Genomic DNA, 14815 nt, shown 5'->3' with positions numbered 1-14815 from the left:
AAGTGCACATTTACCTGAATCCTGAATTCCTGATCCTGCATCTTCAGGTAACTGTTTCTGCAAAAGTCGGCCACAAGGATCTTCTAATTTGCCCTCAGCATCTGAGGTCTGAAGGGGGGGGGGGGGGGGAAGGCGGCAAACTCAATTTCTCACAGGCAAGCTGTAAAGGGTAGGACAACACTCACAGGATGATGTTCACAATAATCAGAATTGGAAAGAGAAACTTCTCAGGAGCTTATCAGCAAGCAGCATGGATTGGATTGAACAGACCATACAACAGTTTGGAAACTTAAGAAATGAATGAACACTGTTTGAAGACTACCGAGTACTGTACTTGTTAGATCTGTGAAATAGAGACTATCAACTGCCTAAAACTTTTCTCAGTGACAGGTTATTTAATTGCCTCATAAACAAATTATGAAAACATGTCCCTTATGTGTTTTGGGAGTCTGGGTGTTTGTGTGTGTTTGGTTTGGGGTTGTTTTTTTTGGTTTGGGGTTTTTTTTTTGGAGGGTGTTGAAGGAACAGGGCCAGAATTTTCTTACTTTTAAATAAATCTTTATTTATAGATATAATGTCAAAAGAAAAGAATAAAAACTATCTCTCATTTTCTACAGCTTTTCTTCAAATCAAAAGGGAGCATAATGAAACCACATGATGTGTAACCTGTGTCCAAAGTTCTTGCTGCAGACTTCATTCCTGTCTTTTCTGTTTTTTCTATCTCTAGCTCTGATCTTACCTGAGTAGTAGAAGGAAGGAAATAATCAGGAGTGAAGAATTCTTCAGACACATCAGAACATGAATTAAAGGAACTAGGTAATTCTCTTGAACGCCCCTGTGAAAGACATCATCATTTGAGATGCTTTCTCCACTCTCTACTAAAGAAACCACACACTTTAGTCAGTAATAATAAACAATACTGCATCAAATTGAAATTGCATTTAATTTGATCACTTTGAGTCTCAACCTACCTCCTGCTCCTTACATTACCTTGATGGTTTATAGAACCAAACAAAAAAGGGGGGAGGAGGGAAGATTGTAGGTCAGATTTTAACTGAAAAGATCAGCTCATGGCAGCTCAGTGCGCAACACGGAGACACCAGGCTAAACTGTTTTATAGGTAACTATTCGCACTGCTGTACATACTCTAGAGACATTCTCGATTTGTTGAGGAAGGACTGAATTCTTAAGAATGGCTATGCCAGACTCTGCTTTTTCATCTTGTGATGGTGATTGGGAACTTCTCCCTAGGATGTCAGAATGGAACAAAATTATTAGGCACAAAATAAATGAAGTGAGTGATCTGAACCACTGATGGAATACTAATGAGAGCAGACAGTAAAACTACATTGTCTGCCAGGAACATGGTGAAACAATGACATGTAAATACTTACATTGTTAATCTAGGCATCAGAAGCTTTCCCTGTTCCTTTATCTGTAACTATTACAAAAGTACTTATCCATTATGCTGCCACAGAAAAAAGCATCTCTCTAGTCTAACTGAAGGAGATAAAGTGTGAGAGCATACTTGTGGATTTGAAAGCTTTAGGTCTCCCAGCTCACTGGACATTACCTCCACCTATTAATGTGTGACACCCATCTTAGCCCATTATTTATGTTCACCAATGACTGACTTACAGACCTGGTTCTGGGGCAAGACTCTGGAAGACAAAATTGACAATTAGTGTAACAAAATAACAGAAAGTAAAATCTGCTGGGAGATGAAGAGAGACAAACAGGAGAAATTATTTTTCATTTTTCAACCCTACCTCCAGAACTTCTCAATGCAGATTCCATATCACTCTCCTCCGATTCAGATCTATTCTCTCTGCCCAAATCCTGAGGCTCAACGTTATCACCTGACTGCCACCTATATCTCTGTTGGTCTTGACTTTCTTTGACTCTAACAGTGACGTGTTGAAAGGCTTCATTTGTACTCTCTGCTTCACTTTCAGATGTACATTCACTGGCTGGATAAGGACAGCAAAATTCTAAGCTTCCTGAGGCTGCTCTTCTGGCCAATTGCTTTACTTCAGCTACAGAACAATGACAAAATTACCAGTTTGCACAACAGAATCTGGACCTTCAAGCATTCCCTGTGTTTCATCGTGTCTGCAGACTTGGAAATGCTGAAGTTATAGCCTGTAAACTCCTTCGTAAGGGAGAGAGCGCTAAAAACTTCTTTCAGTTTGAAAGAAAGCTTAAAACCTGCATACCTTGTTATGGGTCTTTACATGAACAATTTTTGGTAGTCTCCATTCTCTATTATTCATGCCTGTACTGCCATCCACTGGTCATGGCTATACTACCCCGTCTAAATTCATACAGTGTCCCTCCCTTATATCCTCCAAAACAGGAGCAAAAATTCCTTGTGCTTTATTATCAAACACTCTTAATGTGGTTGTGATTATTTTATGCCCTTAATGCGCAAGACACAGTATCCCACTCATTTGGTTTTCATCCAAGCACAGCCTAGTACAGCTTTAGCAATTAAGGCAGACAGACCTTTCTTAAGTAACAAAATCTGTTAAGTTTTAATGCACTGCAGTAAGACTTGCTAACATTAATGCCAAGCTAACACTGATTTACTTACTCCTCCATTCTGACTGCATCATCCTTCTCTCCTCACTCATTTTTGTACTGTAAATTTCAGACCTTGATTTTGGATAGCACCTATAATAATAAATCATCATGAAATGCATTAAACTCTGTTAATGCACAAGTGTGCTGTGTTAATTATTCCCCAGTCAGTAGAAGTCTAGAAGTTGGTTTAATGCTAATTAAAAGGCTGAGAGTACACAGGTTCTAAGAACCCAGCAGAACTAGCAGATTGAGCCATCAGAAGCTTAGAAATCACAGCCAGTTATTTAAGACAACCTGTACATTAAAATCTAGATTTCAAAAGCTGTCAATGGCCTTCGGATGATATATCTATATAAACACTAACAGAGAGCGAATGCTATGTAGATGTGTTTTATTCAGGTCAATATGGTGATCAGGGGACAACTGATGATACTCAGAACTTCAGACTTGTATATCAACAACCCTACCACCAACCTGATCCCAACCTAGATTTCCTTCACTTCAGCTAACCTCATATCTGGAATATTCATGTTCTAATCAAGTATATCCTTCAGTTGGTCTTACTGACCCAATAGGGTCATGAATCAACTTCAAAATTGCAATAGTTTTCCCAACTGATTTGACCCAAACATTGAAGGAGATGCCTGTCCCCCGCTTTCCAACTAATAAGATATATTAATTTGCACAAGTTTTGACAGGTACTTTTAATATGTACTTTCCACCTACACGTAGAAATACATAGAGGCAACATTAAAAAGCATGGCAAACAGAAAGAAGTAATGCACGCTCCGTTGTCACTGGATTTAACAAGACTGTTTTACTCCCACAGCCCCTAACATAGGTCCTAGTCCTATAGCTATGAAAACCAAAGTATTTCTACTGAGCATTGAATGAGGCTGTGCAGAACGAGGACAACCACCCCTACTAGTAACTTACTAATTGCTCTCCTTAGGCACTGTTGCAGTTTTGGACCACTGACCTCCATCAGAGAGGCATTTGGAATCTATCTGAACACCACTCTGACTGATGCAGCACCAGTCACCCTGTCAGTTCTGCAGCTGACAGTGACTCACAGTAGGGTCCTAACTGGACAGATGGATTTGCCTTACTGAAAACACATTCAATGCCATCCTTGATTCTGGAAGTGCCTACTTTGGACAGTGACTGTAATAAGATAAATCTGCTAAATTATTTTTTCTGTGAATATGATCAAAACTCACCACCTCTCTTCTTCACTTCCACTTGCTGCAGAATGTGAATCGCCTCCTCTCTGATACTGCAAATTGGACTTTGTTTTGCTTCTTACAGACAAATGTGGGAATAAATTCTGAAATGGGTCCAACAAGCCCTGATTCAGCACATGCCAGGCATTCTGGTAATTACAAGTTGAGCTGTCTATAAGATATACTAAGAATTGGACTGTCCAAATTTTATTCCCTAGGTTATATTTTAGTAGCACTGCTCATGACAAAGGATAACTCCAGGCCTCAGCCTAGAAAAAACTCCATTCTGGATTTATAGCAGGTTTCACATGTACACAGGCAGGCTATCATGGGGAATGAGCGGACCTAAATGACTCAGGATTATTCCCACAGCAGGTAAGTACATACATTTTTATCTTTCTCTCTGGGCTAAGCATAGCAGATACTTATATTTAACAACGAAAATGATCTAGAAGCCCTTATTAAGGACACCTTATGATCTCAATAATAAGAATGGAGATAAATGTAAATAAATTATATCCATAATTAAGTATACAAACAAAAATCTCTGCTTGCCCTTTTCCCCAACAGTCCCATCTCTATTTTAGAACAGGATTTTATCCCCTCCTGAGCCACTGGATTAGTATTTTGCTTGGGATGAGGGGTGGGGAGAAAAGAAATAATACTATTGCCCTGCTGACCTGACAATTTTCATTCCTACAATGCATATGGCATGTGCAATACTGTAAACAACAGATTCACCCCTCCTCTTTGACACCATCCATAACTATGTCTCTTTATCTGCTAAGGAATAAAGGACTGATGAAGACAATCACCCTACTCAACCCTTTACCTCGTGGTCCAGGCTCACTTGATCGTCCTGTATTTTCATCACAGTAAAGGTGGTATCATGATGGTTGTTTTCATTTTTACTCTTATTCACCTCATGAAAGCACTTCCACTTCTCATTCTGAATTGCCTCGATTGCTTTTGCTGTCTTTGAAACAGCTTGGAAAACACCTCCACCCAATGCTCCTTGGGCCTGACATGTTACTACTGGTGGAACATAGTTTCTTGATGGTGGACCTACAGCCTTCCATGAAAAGGTATTAACTCCAGAAAAAGGGTTATCAGTATTTTGGGAAGTACCATCAGATCTGTTAGAGTGTCCTTGAAAGTTTTGCTTAGAAAGCCGATTCATTCTGACTTCCTGGCGCATCTTGTTCTGGTTTTTAGTGGCCTCTGATTTGTCCAGTTTCTCCTCTAGCCTGCACAGGGAATCTGATATCTGCTGCACCATGCTTTGAGATATCTTTACACTAAGGACACATTTGCTGATGCGCTGCTCAGTTCTGGACAGATTACTCACCAGTCTGCCAGCATCTCTCACCTGTGCCAGTTCAGAGGCCTCACTCATGCTCTGCTGGGCTTCTGTAGAGTACTCTGTATCTGACTCCGAAAAGCTGTCTTCCTCATAAACTGGCTTTTCCTCACAGTGCACTCTAGGGGATGCAGACACGTCTTTGAAGCTAGCCTTCTCTTCTTCTTTGAAGGTAGCCTTATTTTCTTCCTTTTGCTGCCTTTTTTTGTCCTTTAGAGTTTGACTTAATCCAGCCCCTTCTTCCAGGAAGTCTTTGTGAAGTTCTGGGAAACTGGCAAAGATTTCATTGATTTCAAAACTACAGAGGCTGTCATCCACATCACTGACACTCATGGTCATCTCAAGCTCAGAAGCCACATCCTGATTTTCACTCTGTGTAACTGTCTGTAGACTGGTTGATGCCTCTTGGGGCACTAAAACACTTTTCTCCTCAGGAAAAAGAGAGTATATTGAGGAAGTAGAGCTGTCTGGGAAAAAAAAATACATTAGAAAAAATAAATGGAGAGAGATTTTAGATGTTAAGCCATTTCTCCAGATGTCCAAACACACTGTTTTTGTACAATCAGGAATTCATGTCTTTTGTAGATGACATGAACAGCATTTAACACCTCTGCTGAAAACATGCCTAAACTTCAAATATTAACCAGATTTAGTCTTGAGTTTACATTAAGGGTGGCAGCCAGAACACAAAACTAACTGCTTTCCATTTCCAAACTGTATCATAAAATCTGTAAGTGCTCAAATTTTAATTATTTATATAAGACCTTTATGGACTGAGGACCACGCTAAGTGAAGGACACACAACATCTTCTAAAAGAAACTCACCAGCCTTGGTTTTCTGTTTTCCCCCAAATTCCTGTGTTTTATTCTGGGTTCTTGCAGCTGATACCAAGCAGACGTTCACATCTGCAAAACCAGTGGGTCTCTGTGCTTTCGGCATTTCATCAGCATGACCAGTTTGAGACTTAAGTAAATCCTGTAACACAAAAAACAGAATAAAAGATAACTACATTCAACAGTTCAATGTCTCTACCTTCTCTTTGAAGGTGGCCTGCCTCCATAATCAGTAAAGGATTGTTTGGATTGTCTCCCACCTAGATTTAAGCAGAACAACTTGAATCTGAATGGATACAAAACTGCTGGTTTAAATACATGAAAGGCTAGAATCCTGGAAGTCACCTTTAAGTCGTTTTTCAGCATATATTGAATATCCTGAAGATTCATGGAGCGGTTCTTCTGTTTAGGTTCCAGCCCTGACTTTACAATATCGTAATAAGGCACAGGAAGTCTAACATCTGCTTCCAACTGCTGTCCTGAAATTATGAGCTGTTTAATAACTGAGTCTTTGCAACCCTTCCAGGGGAGGGTCTCTGCAAGACATAAATACAGACTTCATGTCAAAAGCTGCATATCGGTGCTCGTGAAAACAAAGAAAAAAGAAAAAAAGGTAAAAAGAATCAGATATTGAAGCATTATTATCTGCACATTCTCTAATTTACAGCTACTGTCTCACTAACATTTAGGGTTTTGGCTGAAGGGTTCCTTTTCCAGTTAACTCTGTATAAGCCATCACAGCAAGGTTTCATCCAGTCACACAGAGGAATTAAACAGACATTAGGGGCAGACAGTCTGCACTGAAAACATTTGGTGGCTTACCCAAGTGACAAAAGTCTAAACCTGCAGATATACCTGTCAAGGCCTCCTGCACTACTGCACAGAAGCTATAAATATCCGATTTGACTGTGACAACTTTTTCAAAGATTACTTCAGGAGAGCACCACTTATACAGCTGCACTGGGACAGGAATACGTGTCAGATCACTGTGTTCTCCACCATCTTTGCTGTATAAAGGGAAAAAAGTTGTAAATTGGGATGTACAACACAATCAACCAGAAGGTATATTGGAATTCTGGATTTTGGAATTCAAACACCCGAGTTTGTTGTATTTGCTTTTAGTTTAAATACCTAAAAGGTCCAGAGTGTATCCTCAAATAAAACATGTAGTATTTTCACATCAATAAAGTGTATTCTGGCACATTGCAGCAAAGACTTTCTGGTGAAAGTAACACCTGCTTTAACAAATTTACACTCAAAAAGACATTGGAGAAAGCCAAAAATTTCTCAATATGAATTTTACAAGCAACCCCTGAGCTCTGGCCAGTGTTGTCCGACTGCGGACAAAACATAAGAAGGTATCACCTGGCCTGACAATGCTTATTTTGCGATGTCTAGAAGGTAATTTCCTCCTCATATTTAACTACAAGGATTTTGTTATTTATTTCACAGCAAGTTGTATCTGAAATAGACAAGAAATGGACAAGCTTTATTAATAAAGTGAGCTCACAAGGAGATTAGGAAGTATCTTTGTTCCTTTCAGGGCATTACTACCAGCAAATTTTTGTTTATTATCAATTTTACTCTTTCTTTACAGTCTAACCAGCCACTTACTTCCTTTCTAATCAGACTGCACTACAAGAAAGAAGTAAAAACAATGTATATAAGTAATAATCTACCAAGATGAAATAGTGTCCCTCATAAAAGAAACTTTGTCACCAGTGGCATTTAATTACTACCAGTTCCATGAGGTGTGGAATCTTCAACCATTTAGGTAAGTCTCCAAAAACACAAGTTGAGGATAACAAAAGGACACTTAAATTATTTTTAGCCCAGCAGCAGAATTAATAACTCAAAATGGAATTACATCTCTGGTCTGTAAGATTAGATTCTATTTCTCTATGACGGTATTTTTATACTGCAGTAAAGAGCTGCTTCTCTTACTAGTTTCTGTTTTCAGATACAACACAGAAACTAAGTCCCCCTGAAGCCTGCTGTACTGCCTGTGGCAAAGGTAATGTACCTGAGCAGTTATAATTTACTCCAGTAACTCCATTGCCTAACCCAGAGGCAGGACTCCCTTGCCATCAAGGGGGGTACATCAGCAGAATTTCATACTCAATTTACTCATGTTTGTTCCTTCCACAGAAACAGTGAGGACACTCTTTACCTCTCTATCATGTATTCCAAGTTGCACAGCTTTGCCTCACCAGAAGAAACAATCTGAATAGCGTACGAGGTAACTGAACGGTGAATAAATCCACAGGAGTGTAGAAAACGCAAAGCATCGATAATTTGAAGCAGCACATGCAAAATTATCTCCATGTGCAGTACTGGGAATTCTGTATGCTGGAATAAAACCCAAAAGTACCAAATTAATATTGAAAATAAAACACAAACCGGTTGATTAGAAAAAAAGAAAAAAGCACAACTGAGTTCAAACCTTTGCTTTTATACACAGGCATTTTGCAATGTATTACACACAAATATTCAAGGGCAAAAGCTGGTTTTGCCACATTTGCAGTCTACAGTGACATGCAGAAAATTAAAAGCTCAGCCATGTTAAGACTGACACCAAACTAGAATACCAGTGCAACTGCACCTAAACACTAAGTGAACTATTTGCCAATTATAAATTTTACCAGGTTACAGAGTACCTGGTACTGTGCAAAGAAGCAGAAACCTGGATATGCAGACTGGCAATTTTGTCTTCTTATTCTTTGAGTAAAGTTGGCAGATGTAGTTACTAAACTTCTTCCTCTCAATTAACTACTGTTTAAAAAATAAGTTTTCCAATTACCCTTTCATGAAGGATACTGTACAGAGTACCAAAGTTAACTCTTTCATATACCAAACGGGTTTTCTCCAAGTCACTAGACAGACACACAGCCATCAACTGTAGCAAATGAGGATGTCTGAGTTTACTGCAAAGAGAGAGGTGGGGGGGGGGGAGTAAGGCAAATCTGAGATTAAAAAAGTCCTGGCTTTCTAGATGTTTTTAATCAATACAACATGAATGTTTCTAACTTTTCATGGAAATACACCAAGTTTTAAAAGAACCATAGATTAGGAAGCATTTAGGAAACAGTGCTTATTGTCACAATTAGAAGAATCTATAAATAAGCTATCCAAGCAAAGTGCAATAAAGCATTCATCCAGACATATGAGAAGAGAGTATCATCATCCTCTGTATTATCCACTGGGGAGCAAATGGAATGGAAATAGGCAGGAGAAGAAAGAGACCTGTATTTCTCATTTGGAGAGCAAGGACAACCACAGTCCTCCCGAGGTTAATCACATTTCCTCACATCCCTGGAGACACCCAAACCCCAGGAGCCCTTGTGGCTACTGCACATTCTCTCTTACCTGCTGTGTTCCTGCTCTGCAACAAGAAGATCGGCGAAGCGCAGTTTACTGCAGCTCTGATGGGGCTCTAAGCCAAGTTCCTTCACTGTAACTCTGCTGCCTCCCCACATTAAGCTACAAGAAAAGGAATTTCTACGAGATGTTTTCTGCAGTATTTTCTCCCAGTTACAGGGTTACTTACAAATAATTCTGAAATGCTTTGGTTCTGCCTCCTTTTGTTAGTAACATTACTCTGACAACACCAGCTATGGCATATCCTTTTTCAAACTGACAATAAAGTCTCATCCAGTTAAGGACTGGATGTAACAGGCCAGGTTTGCTGTCCAAAGACGCTACCCTTCCATGACTCAAGGTAAAGAACAAGGTCACTTTAAAACTTCCCCCTCTAAAGGCCATCAGGCTACTGTGATACAAGCCAGAGCTTTGGGAAGCTTAAATCACCAATTTATCAGTTCTCTGGATGCCTCTGAGGCACAACTATTTGCTACACAATACAAAAGATTAAAACCCAAGAAGATTCAGTCTGAACTTTCAACTCGCATTTCACCACAGGTTTGAGCAAGTACGCTGAAGACATGCATATGCAGAAGCCCAAGGTTTGAGCCAACAATTACAAGGACTCAACACTGTGCAACCGCAGCAACTCATTTCCCATCACAAAAGGAATCAGTACTGAAACACCGCTATCAGTGAGTAATGATAATTGGGTTAATATGGCTGGAAAGGACCAGAGCAACCTACCCATGTTGAGGGAGTCTAAAGAAAATATCGGTCTGTGCACTGCAAAAAACAAGTTGCAAACAGAAAGCAGTAGATGAATACAGAACAGACCAGGAAAACTCTCCAAACAAAGCCTGTGCTACAACTTGCTGCTTAATAGATATAGATACACACTAAGAAGGGCTAAAATCTCTTTGATTCCACTTACTTTGTCATGACCATGTATGGACCAACATGGTAAGAGAATGCTGGTTCATCATCTGCCTGAACCAGGTCTTTTTCCCCAATAATAAGGAGAGATGCCAAGTACTCAAGATGCCCGTTACCTGCAAGATAAAACTGAAACACCACCAGACCATAACTAAAAGGAACTTCCCAAGATCCACCACATGTGCCACAAGCTCACTAAAAACCAAGTGCAACCAGTACAATGGGAGCATCAGCCAAAGCATCAAAATGGAATGTTACAGTATCTATACCAAAAGCCTAACTTTCTAACGAAGCTGAAATAAGGAAAGCAGAAACAGTTGTTAAGAACTCCCACAGGTGACATTTAAACAGGAGAGGGTTTTTTTTGCCTGTTCTGAAACAGCTTCCTCTGATACTAATGACTAACAGACTCAATATCTGCACTCTCCACAGGTTTTCCCCACCGTTTCAGTAAAAATAAGAACTCACTAAAAATTTAAAATAACATGGGTGGGGTAATTACTGTGAAGAATATGTGACTGTGAAAAACTGCATTAATATCATTAGAAAACCACTACCCAGAGCATCTTACCTTCCCAAATCCAAAGCTGTAAACGTTCTTGGCTGCATTAGCTCCACCTTTTAGAAATCTGCCCAGAGGACTGACAACACTTCTACGTATTGAAAAAAATAAGCAAAAAGAGTAACTGATACGCCAAGGCTTTGAGGAAAATACAAGAGAAAAAAGCAGAAATTCTTCAACAGCCATGTATTTCAAATGGTTCATTTGAGTAGTCCACACAAAAAGTGTGATGCAGATGCTGAAATTCTAAATTACTGTGCAAATCATTAAAATTTTGTAGGTATACTGTTATGATATGTATTTGTTTAAAGCAAGACAGACTAATACACATGTAGGAATCTTGGATGGCTTTTTGTTCACAAATATGTATTTTTCCTATAACGTATATGACATAAAAGCTCTTGAAAAGGTTGGCAGCACACACCCAAAGACCTAAAAAGGTCAAGACACAAACTACTTCCTGTTACCTTCATTTTAATAATACTAAAGTCCAGTATTGCTGACTTCAAGAGTATCCCTTAATGTACAGATATTTACAATTATCAAGTTTCTATTTGGAACTCTCACAACAGAAATAAAAAGGACCATCATTCCTTACACACACTGGTTTTAATTGGATATTGTCAAAAAGAAACAAGAACATATTCATTTTAACATCACAGAATATGGAAGTAAGAGTCCTTGTAGCTTAGTCCCTCAGTACTGAAGAATATGTTCTTACCCTTGCACAAGGCTACCTAACCGAGATGGACTGTAGGCCAGGGCTTTTGAGGAGCCAACCTTCCTGAGTAGATCAGGGGGAAAATTTTGAATGGCAGCCTGCATGTGCCATGTGCAACGCTGTATAAATTTCAGCATCTAGAGAGGAGAGGGAGGGAAAAACAACAACATGAAATTACTTCAGAACTGCAAGATAAACAATTTCAAATTAATAGATTGTGACTGCTGAAAAATTAACTGGTTAGTGGCAGTATTGTAAATAGGCCTTTCAAGAAATGGACAGACAGAAAAACTTGAAGAAAATCAATTACATGACAATGTAAGAGAAAGCTTACTTTAGTACTAAACGATTAACTTTCATGACATCCACCTACTGAAAATTGTAATATAAGGTTTCTTTTTAAGAGGAGTCTTGTGAGTTTTAATTCAACATCACACTTTGCAAAACTGACACATTTGCTGACACTGTTCATGCACAGTCTCAGACACACTTGAAAATTATTTAAGGTTTACTCCTGAACTGCACATACATGCCAACAAACTACATATATCAGAGGTACAAAACAAGAGCCTGTCATTCTCCTCACTGCACACTTATACATAAAGGTTCTAACAAGTTACGGGCAGACATGCTCCTACACCTGAGCAAAACTTTAGTTAAAACTGAATCACGAGGACGTCAAAATACCATTACTGATGTAGAAAAGTAATTTTAAATATTTAATTATCTAACATGTAAAGGTCAAGAATTGCTTCATAAAATGCTGGAGTTTCTTCACTTTAAGATAAAGATGTGAGCACATATCTAGCACATATTCAAAACATATTACACACACATACCTGAGCACTGGTTTCTTTATCAGCTGACATAGCCCAGCACTGAGGTTTTTTCCCATTCTTATCATGCACCCTCAAATCACCTCCTTCATCCAATAACCTGCTAAGAATCCACTGATTTCCTGAGAATGCAGCTGCATGGACTGGAGTGCTTCCATCGTAACAGCGACTGGGGAACATTAAAGTAGAAATGTTTCAAGCTACCTCTCCTACACTCAGCCAGTTGTGCTTCTTGGGAAAACAGCTGCATGCCTGGAATGTTTCTATACTCCCAAACAATAAGATACACTATGAAACGAGGAAAATTATGCACCTACATACCTCTAAGGATCTTCGGCTAACACAGAAACATGCATCTTAAGCAATTCTTCATTTATATACAATAAATATTGTTTATTACATTACTAAACCCACTAAAAGATTAATTTAAATTTAAGGAAAAAAAAATATACTTAACTGATTAGCATCAGAGCCATAATCCAGCAGTATATCCACTATTTTACCAAGACCCAGCAATGCAGCAGTGAAGAGAGAAGTCTGGCCCATGGAATTTACAGCATCAACAAAAACACCTACAAGGAAACAAAACATTAGGAGGTAAGTGCTTATGTTCTGCCCCCCAACCCAAAATAAAGGAAATGTTTCATTAACACTGACACTAATGGCCATATTCCATCTGAAATACTGAAAACGTGAAAACATTAATGGCACATTCAATGCCAGGCTGGTTGTGGCTCTGAGCAACCTGATCTAAGTGAAGGCATCCCTGCTCATTGCAGGGCGTTTGGACGGATGTTCTCTGTAACGGTCTATACATACCAAGCATTGCTCCTCCAATGTTTTCAAATACTGAATGTATAAATAGCAGAGACACTGTATTAACGGGGATAAGCAAAGACAACACTGAAGGACTGTAATAATAAAATGATAAATCCTTCTAAGGCAGTAACTGAGAGATGGATGAATATTTTGTTACTTTGACCAACTTTCTTCAAATTACCAAGCTCCACTCCACATTAAAACAGAATACAAAGTAACCAGATGGATACGGATCGGAAACCACAACCGCACAGCGAGCTCACTCTAAACCACTCACAAAGCCACTCCATCACCTACTTTTTGAACCGTGATTAAAGAAAGGCCACAAACCACTCAGCCCGTGCTCTCTCCCTCCCGACACCACAAGGGGCGGGAACGGTCATCGATGGCGGGAGGCTCCTGCACAAGCAGCGCCGCCCGCCCGCCTCGCGCTCAGGAGACAGCACCTCGCTCCTCCTCGTGGCTTGTGACGCCGTTCAGGTGCGATCACTCTCCTCTAGTGACCAACTACAGAAATGATCCCTGAAAGTATAGTCTTAACTTCATGCCCCCTGCGCGCACAGCCCCACCGCCGCGCACCGCCCTCTAGCACATGGACACCCGACACCGACCGACCAGCCGCGGGAACCGGCACCGACCCGCCGAGCCTGCCTCCGGGGAACCGAGTCCAGCGAGCCCCCCGGGACCCCCGGCACTGCCGCGCTTGGCGGGAATCGGGCCCCGGTTCCTAATTTCCATCCTCTACCTGAGACGACCAATCAGACGCGCCGCTCCGCCTTCGCTCCCGCACACGTGACATGCCCCTTGCGGCCTCCCGCGACAAGCGCTCCGTTCCCGGCACACACAGAGGTGTAGGTCCGCAGACACCGGGCTCCGCGCTGGGGGTACACCCGCCCGAGCTGCTGCCGTTTTCATTACACCATCCAAGAGACGACACCGCTTCGGTTCGGGGTCCACTGCCCAGTACCGCTGTAGGAGCAGAGGCCCAGGCACTAAGACCAGGCAACACTGAACATCTCTTGCATGGCGCTCTGAAGGGATTGTGCTGGCTTCCGGCATCTACCGTGGCCCAGCACCTTCAGGCATGCTCTCGTGCACCAGCTACAACAACTCCACAGAACACAGCCTTAAACACGATCTTTGACATCCCCCAGATCGAACCGAGCACAAGGACTCCCACACAGGAGCTAATGGTGTTATCACCGGGTAGTTCTCAACCCTAGACCCCAGCAGACACTCTGTGCCCCTGGGTCCAACCTGACCTGCCCCACCTTCCATGGCACTGCATTGTATAAAGGGCACAAAATCAAGCAATCTCTCCCAAACCTCCATCAGACTCTGATCAAATGCTCCAGGTCTGGCCTGAGTGACAGAAGCTCCCAGGAAAGGCGAATCCCAGTCTGCCCCCAGCCTCTCGTCACTCTCTGACAAACACTCAACACTAACCACCGACTCACCCTGCCCTACACCATAGATGGCTCAAGAACACCATCGCCTGCCTTGCACACACAGGTGCTAGCAAACTTTCAAAGTGTTTCTTTTCACTGAACAATCACACCGGATTTAAAGCCTAAATCCGTC

At 40.9% G+C, this 14815-nt stretch overlaps 1 protein-coding gene and 1 non-coding gene across 9 annotated transcripts in view; both read right to left on the bottom strand.

Annotated features, from left to right (window-relative positions):
• TEX14 (testis expressed 14, intercellular bridge forming factor) overlaps window positions 1-14815 on the bottom strand; it is a 30056-nt gene that overhangs the window by 11442 nt on the left and 3799 nt on the right. For 7 of the 8 annotated variants that reach the window (XR_009965758.1, XM_062623453.1, XM_062623448.1 and 4 more), the window contains 18 exons: window positions 12873-12987; window positions 12419-12584; window positions 11580-11716; window positions 10868-10949; window positions 10295-10425; window positions 9367-9480; window positions 8801-8924; window positions 8171-8349; window positions 6856-7007; window positions 6346-6536; window positions 5992-6142; window positions 4639-5633; window positions 3804-3910; window positions 2594-2673; window positions 1770-2036; window positions 1147-1247; window positions 740-835; window positions 15-108 (listed from right to left, as the gene is read on the bottom strand). Coding sequence is in view for 7 of the 8 variants with exons in the window: in XM_062623453.1 (XP_062479437.1) it covers window positions 15-108; window positions 740-835; window positions 1147-1247; window positions 1770-2036; window positions 2594-2673; window positions 3804-3910; window positions 4639-5633; window positions 5992-6142; window positions 6346-6536; window positions 6856-7007; window positions 8171-8349; window positions 8801-8924; window positions 9367-9480; window positions 10295-10425; window positions 10868-10949; window positions 11580-11716; window positions 12419-12584; window positions 12873-12987 (3282 nt within the window). In the remaining variant the exon portion in view is untranslated. The remainder of the gene's footprint in view (window positions 1-14; window positions 109-739; window positions 836-1146; window positions 1248-1769; window positions 2037-2593; window positions 2674-3803; window positions 3911-4638; window positions 5634-5991; window positions 6143-6345; window positions 6537-6855; window positions 7008-8170; window positions 8350-8800; window positions 8925-9366; window positions 9481-10294; window positions 10426-10867; window positions 10950-11579; window positions 11717-12418; window positions 12585-12872; window positions 12988-14815) is intronic. The other variant, XM_062623449.1, reaches the window with a different exon arrangement.
• On the bottom strand, window positions 13563-13772 carry LOC134166156 (small nucleolar RNA U3). The gene has a single exon (XR_009965774.1). It is a non-coding gene; the product is annotated as a small nucleolar RNA U3 (small nucleolar RNA).

This window comes from Pezoporus occidentalis, unplaced genomic scaffold (assembly GCF_034315485.1).
Source record: "Pezoporus occidentalis ecotype Australia unplaced genomic scaffold, CSIRO_AGI_Poc_V1 ctg253, whole genome shotgun sequence".
NCBI lineage: Eukaryota > Metazoa > Chordata > Aves > Psittaciformes > Psittacidae > Pezoporus > Pezoporus occidentalis.
Note: the sequence above shows the minus strand (reverse complement) of the source record. Positions and strands in the feature narration are given on the sequence as shown.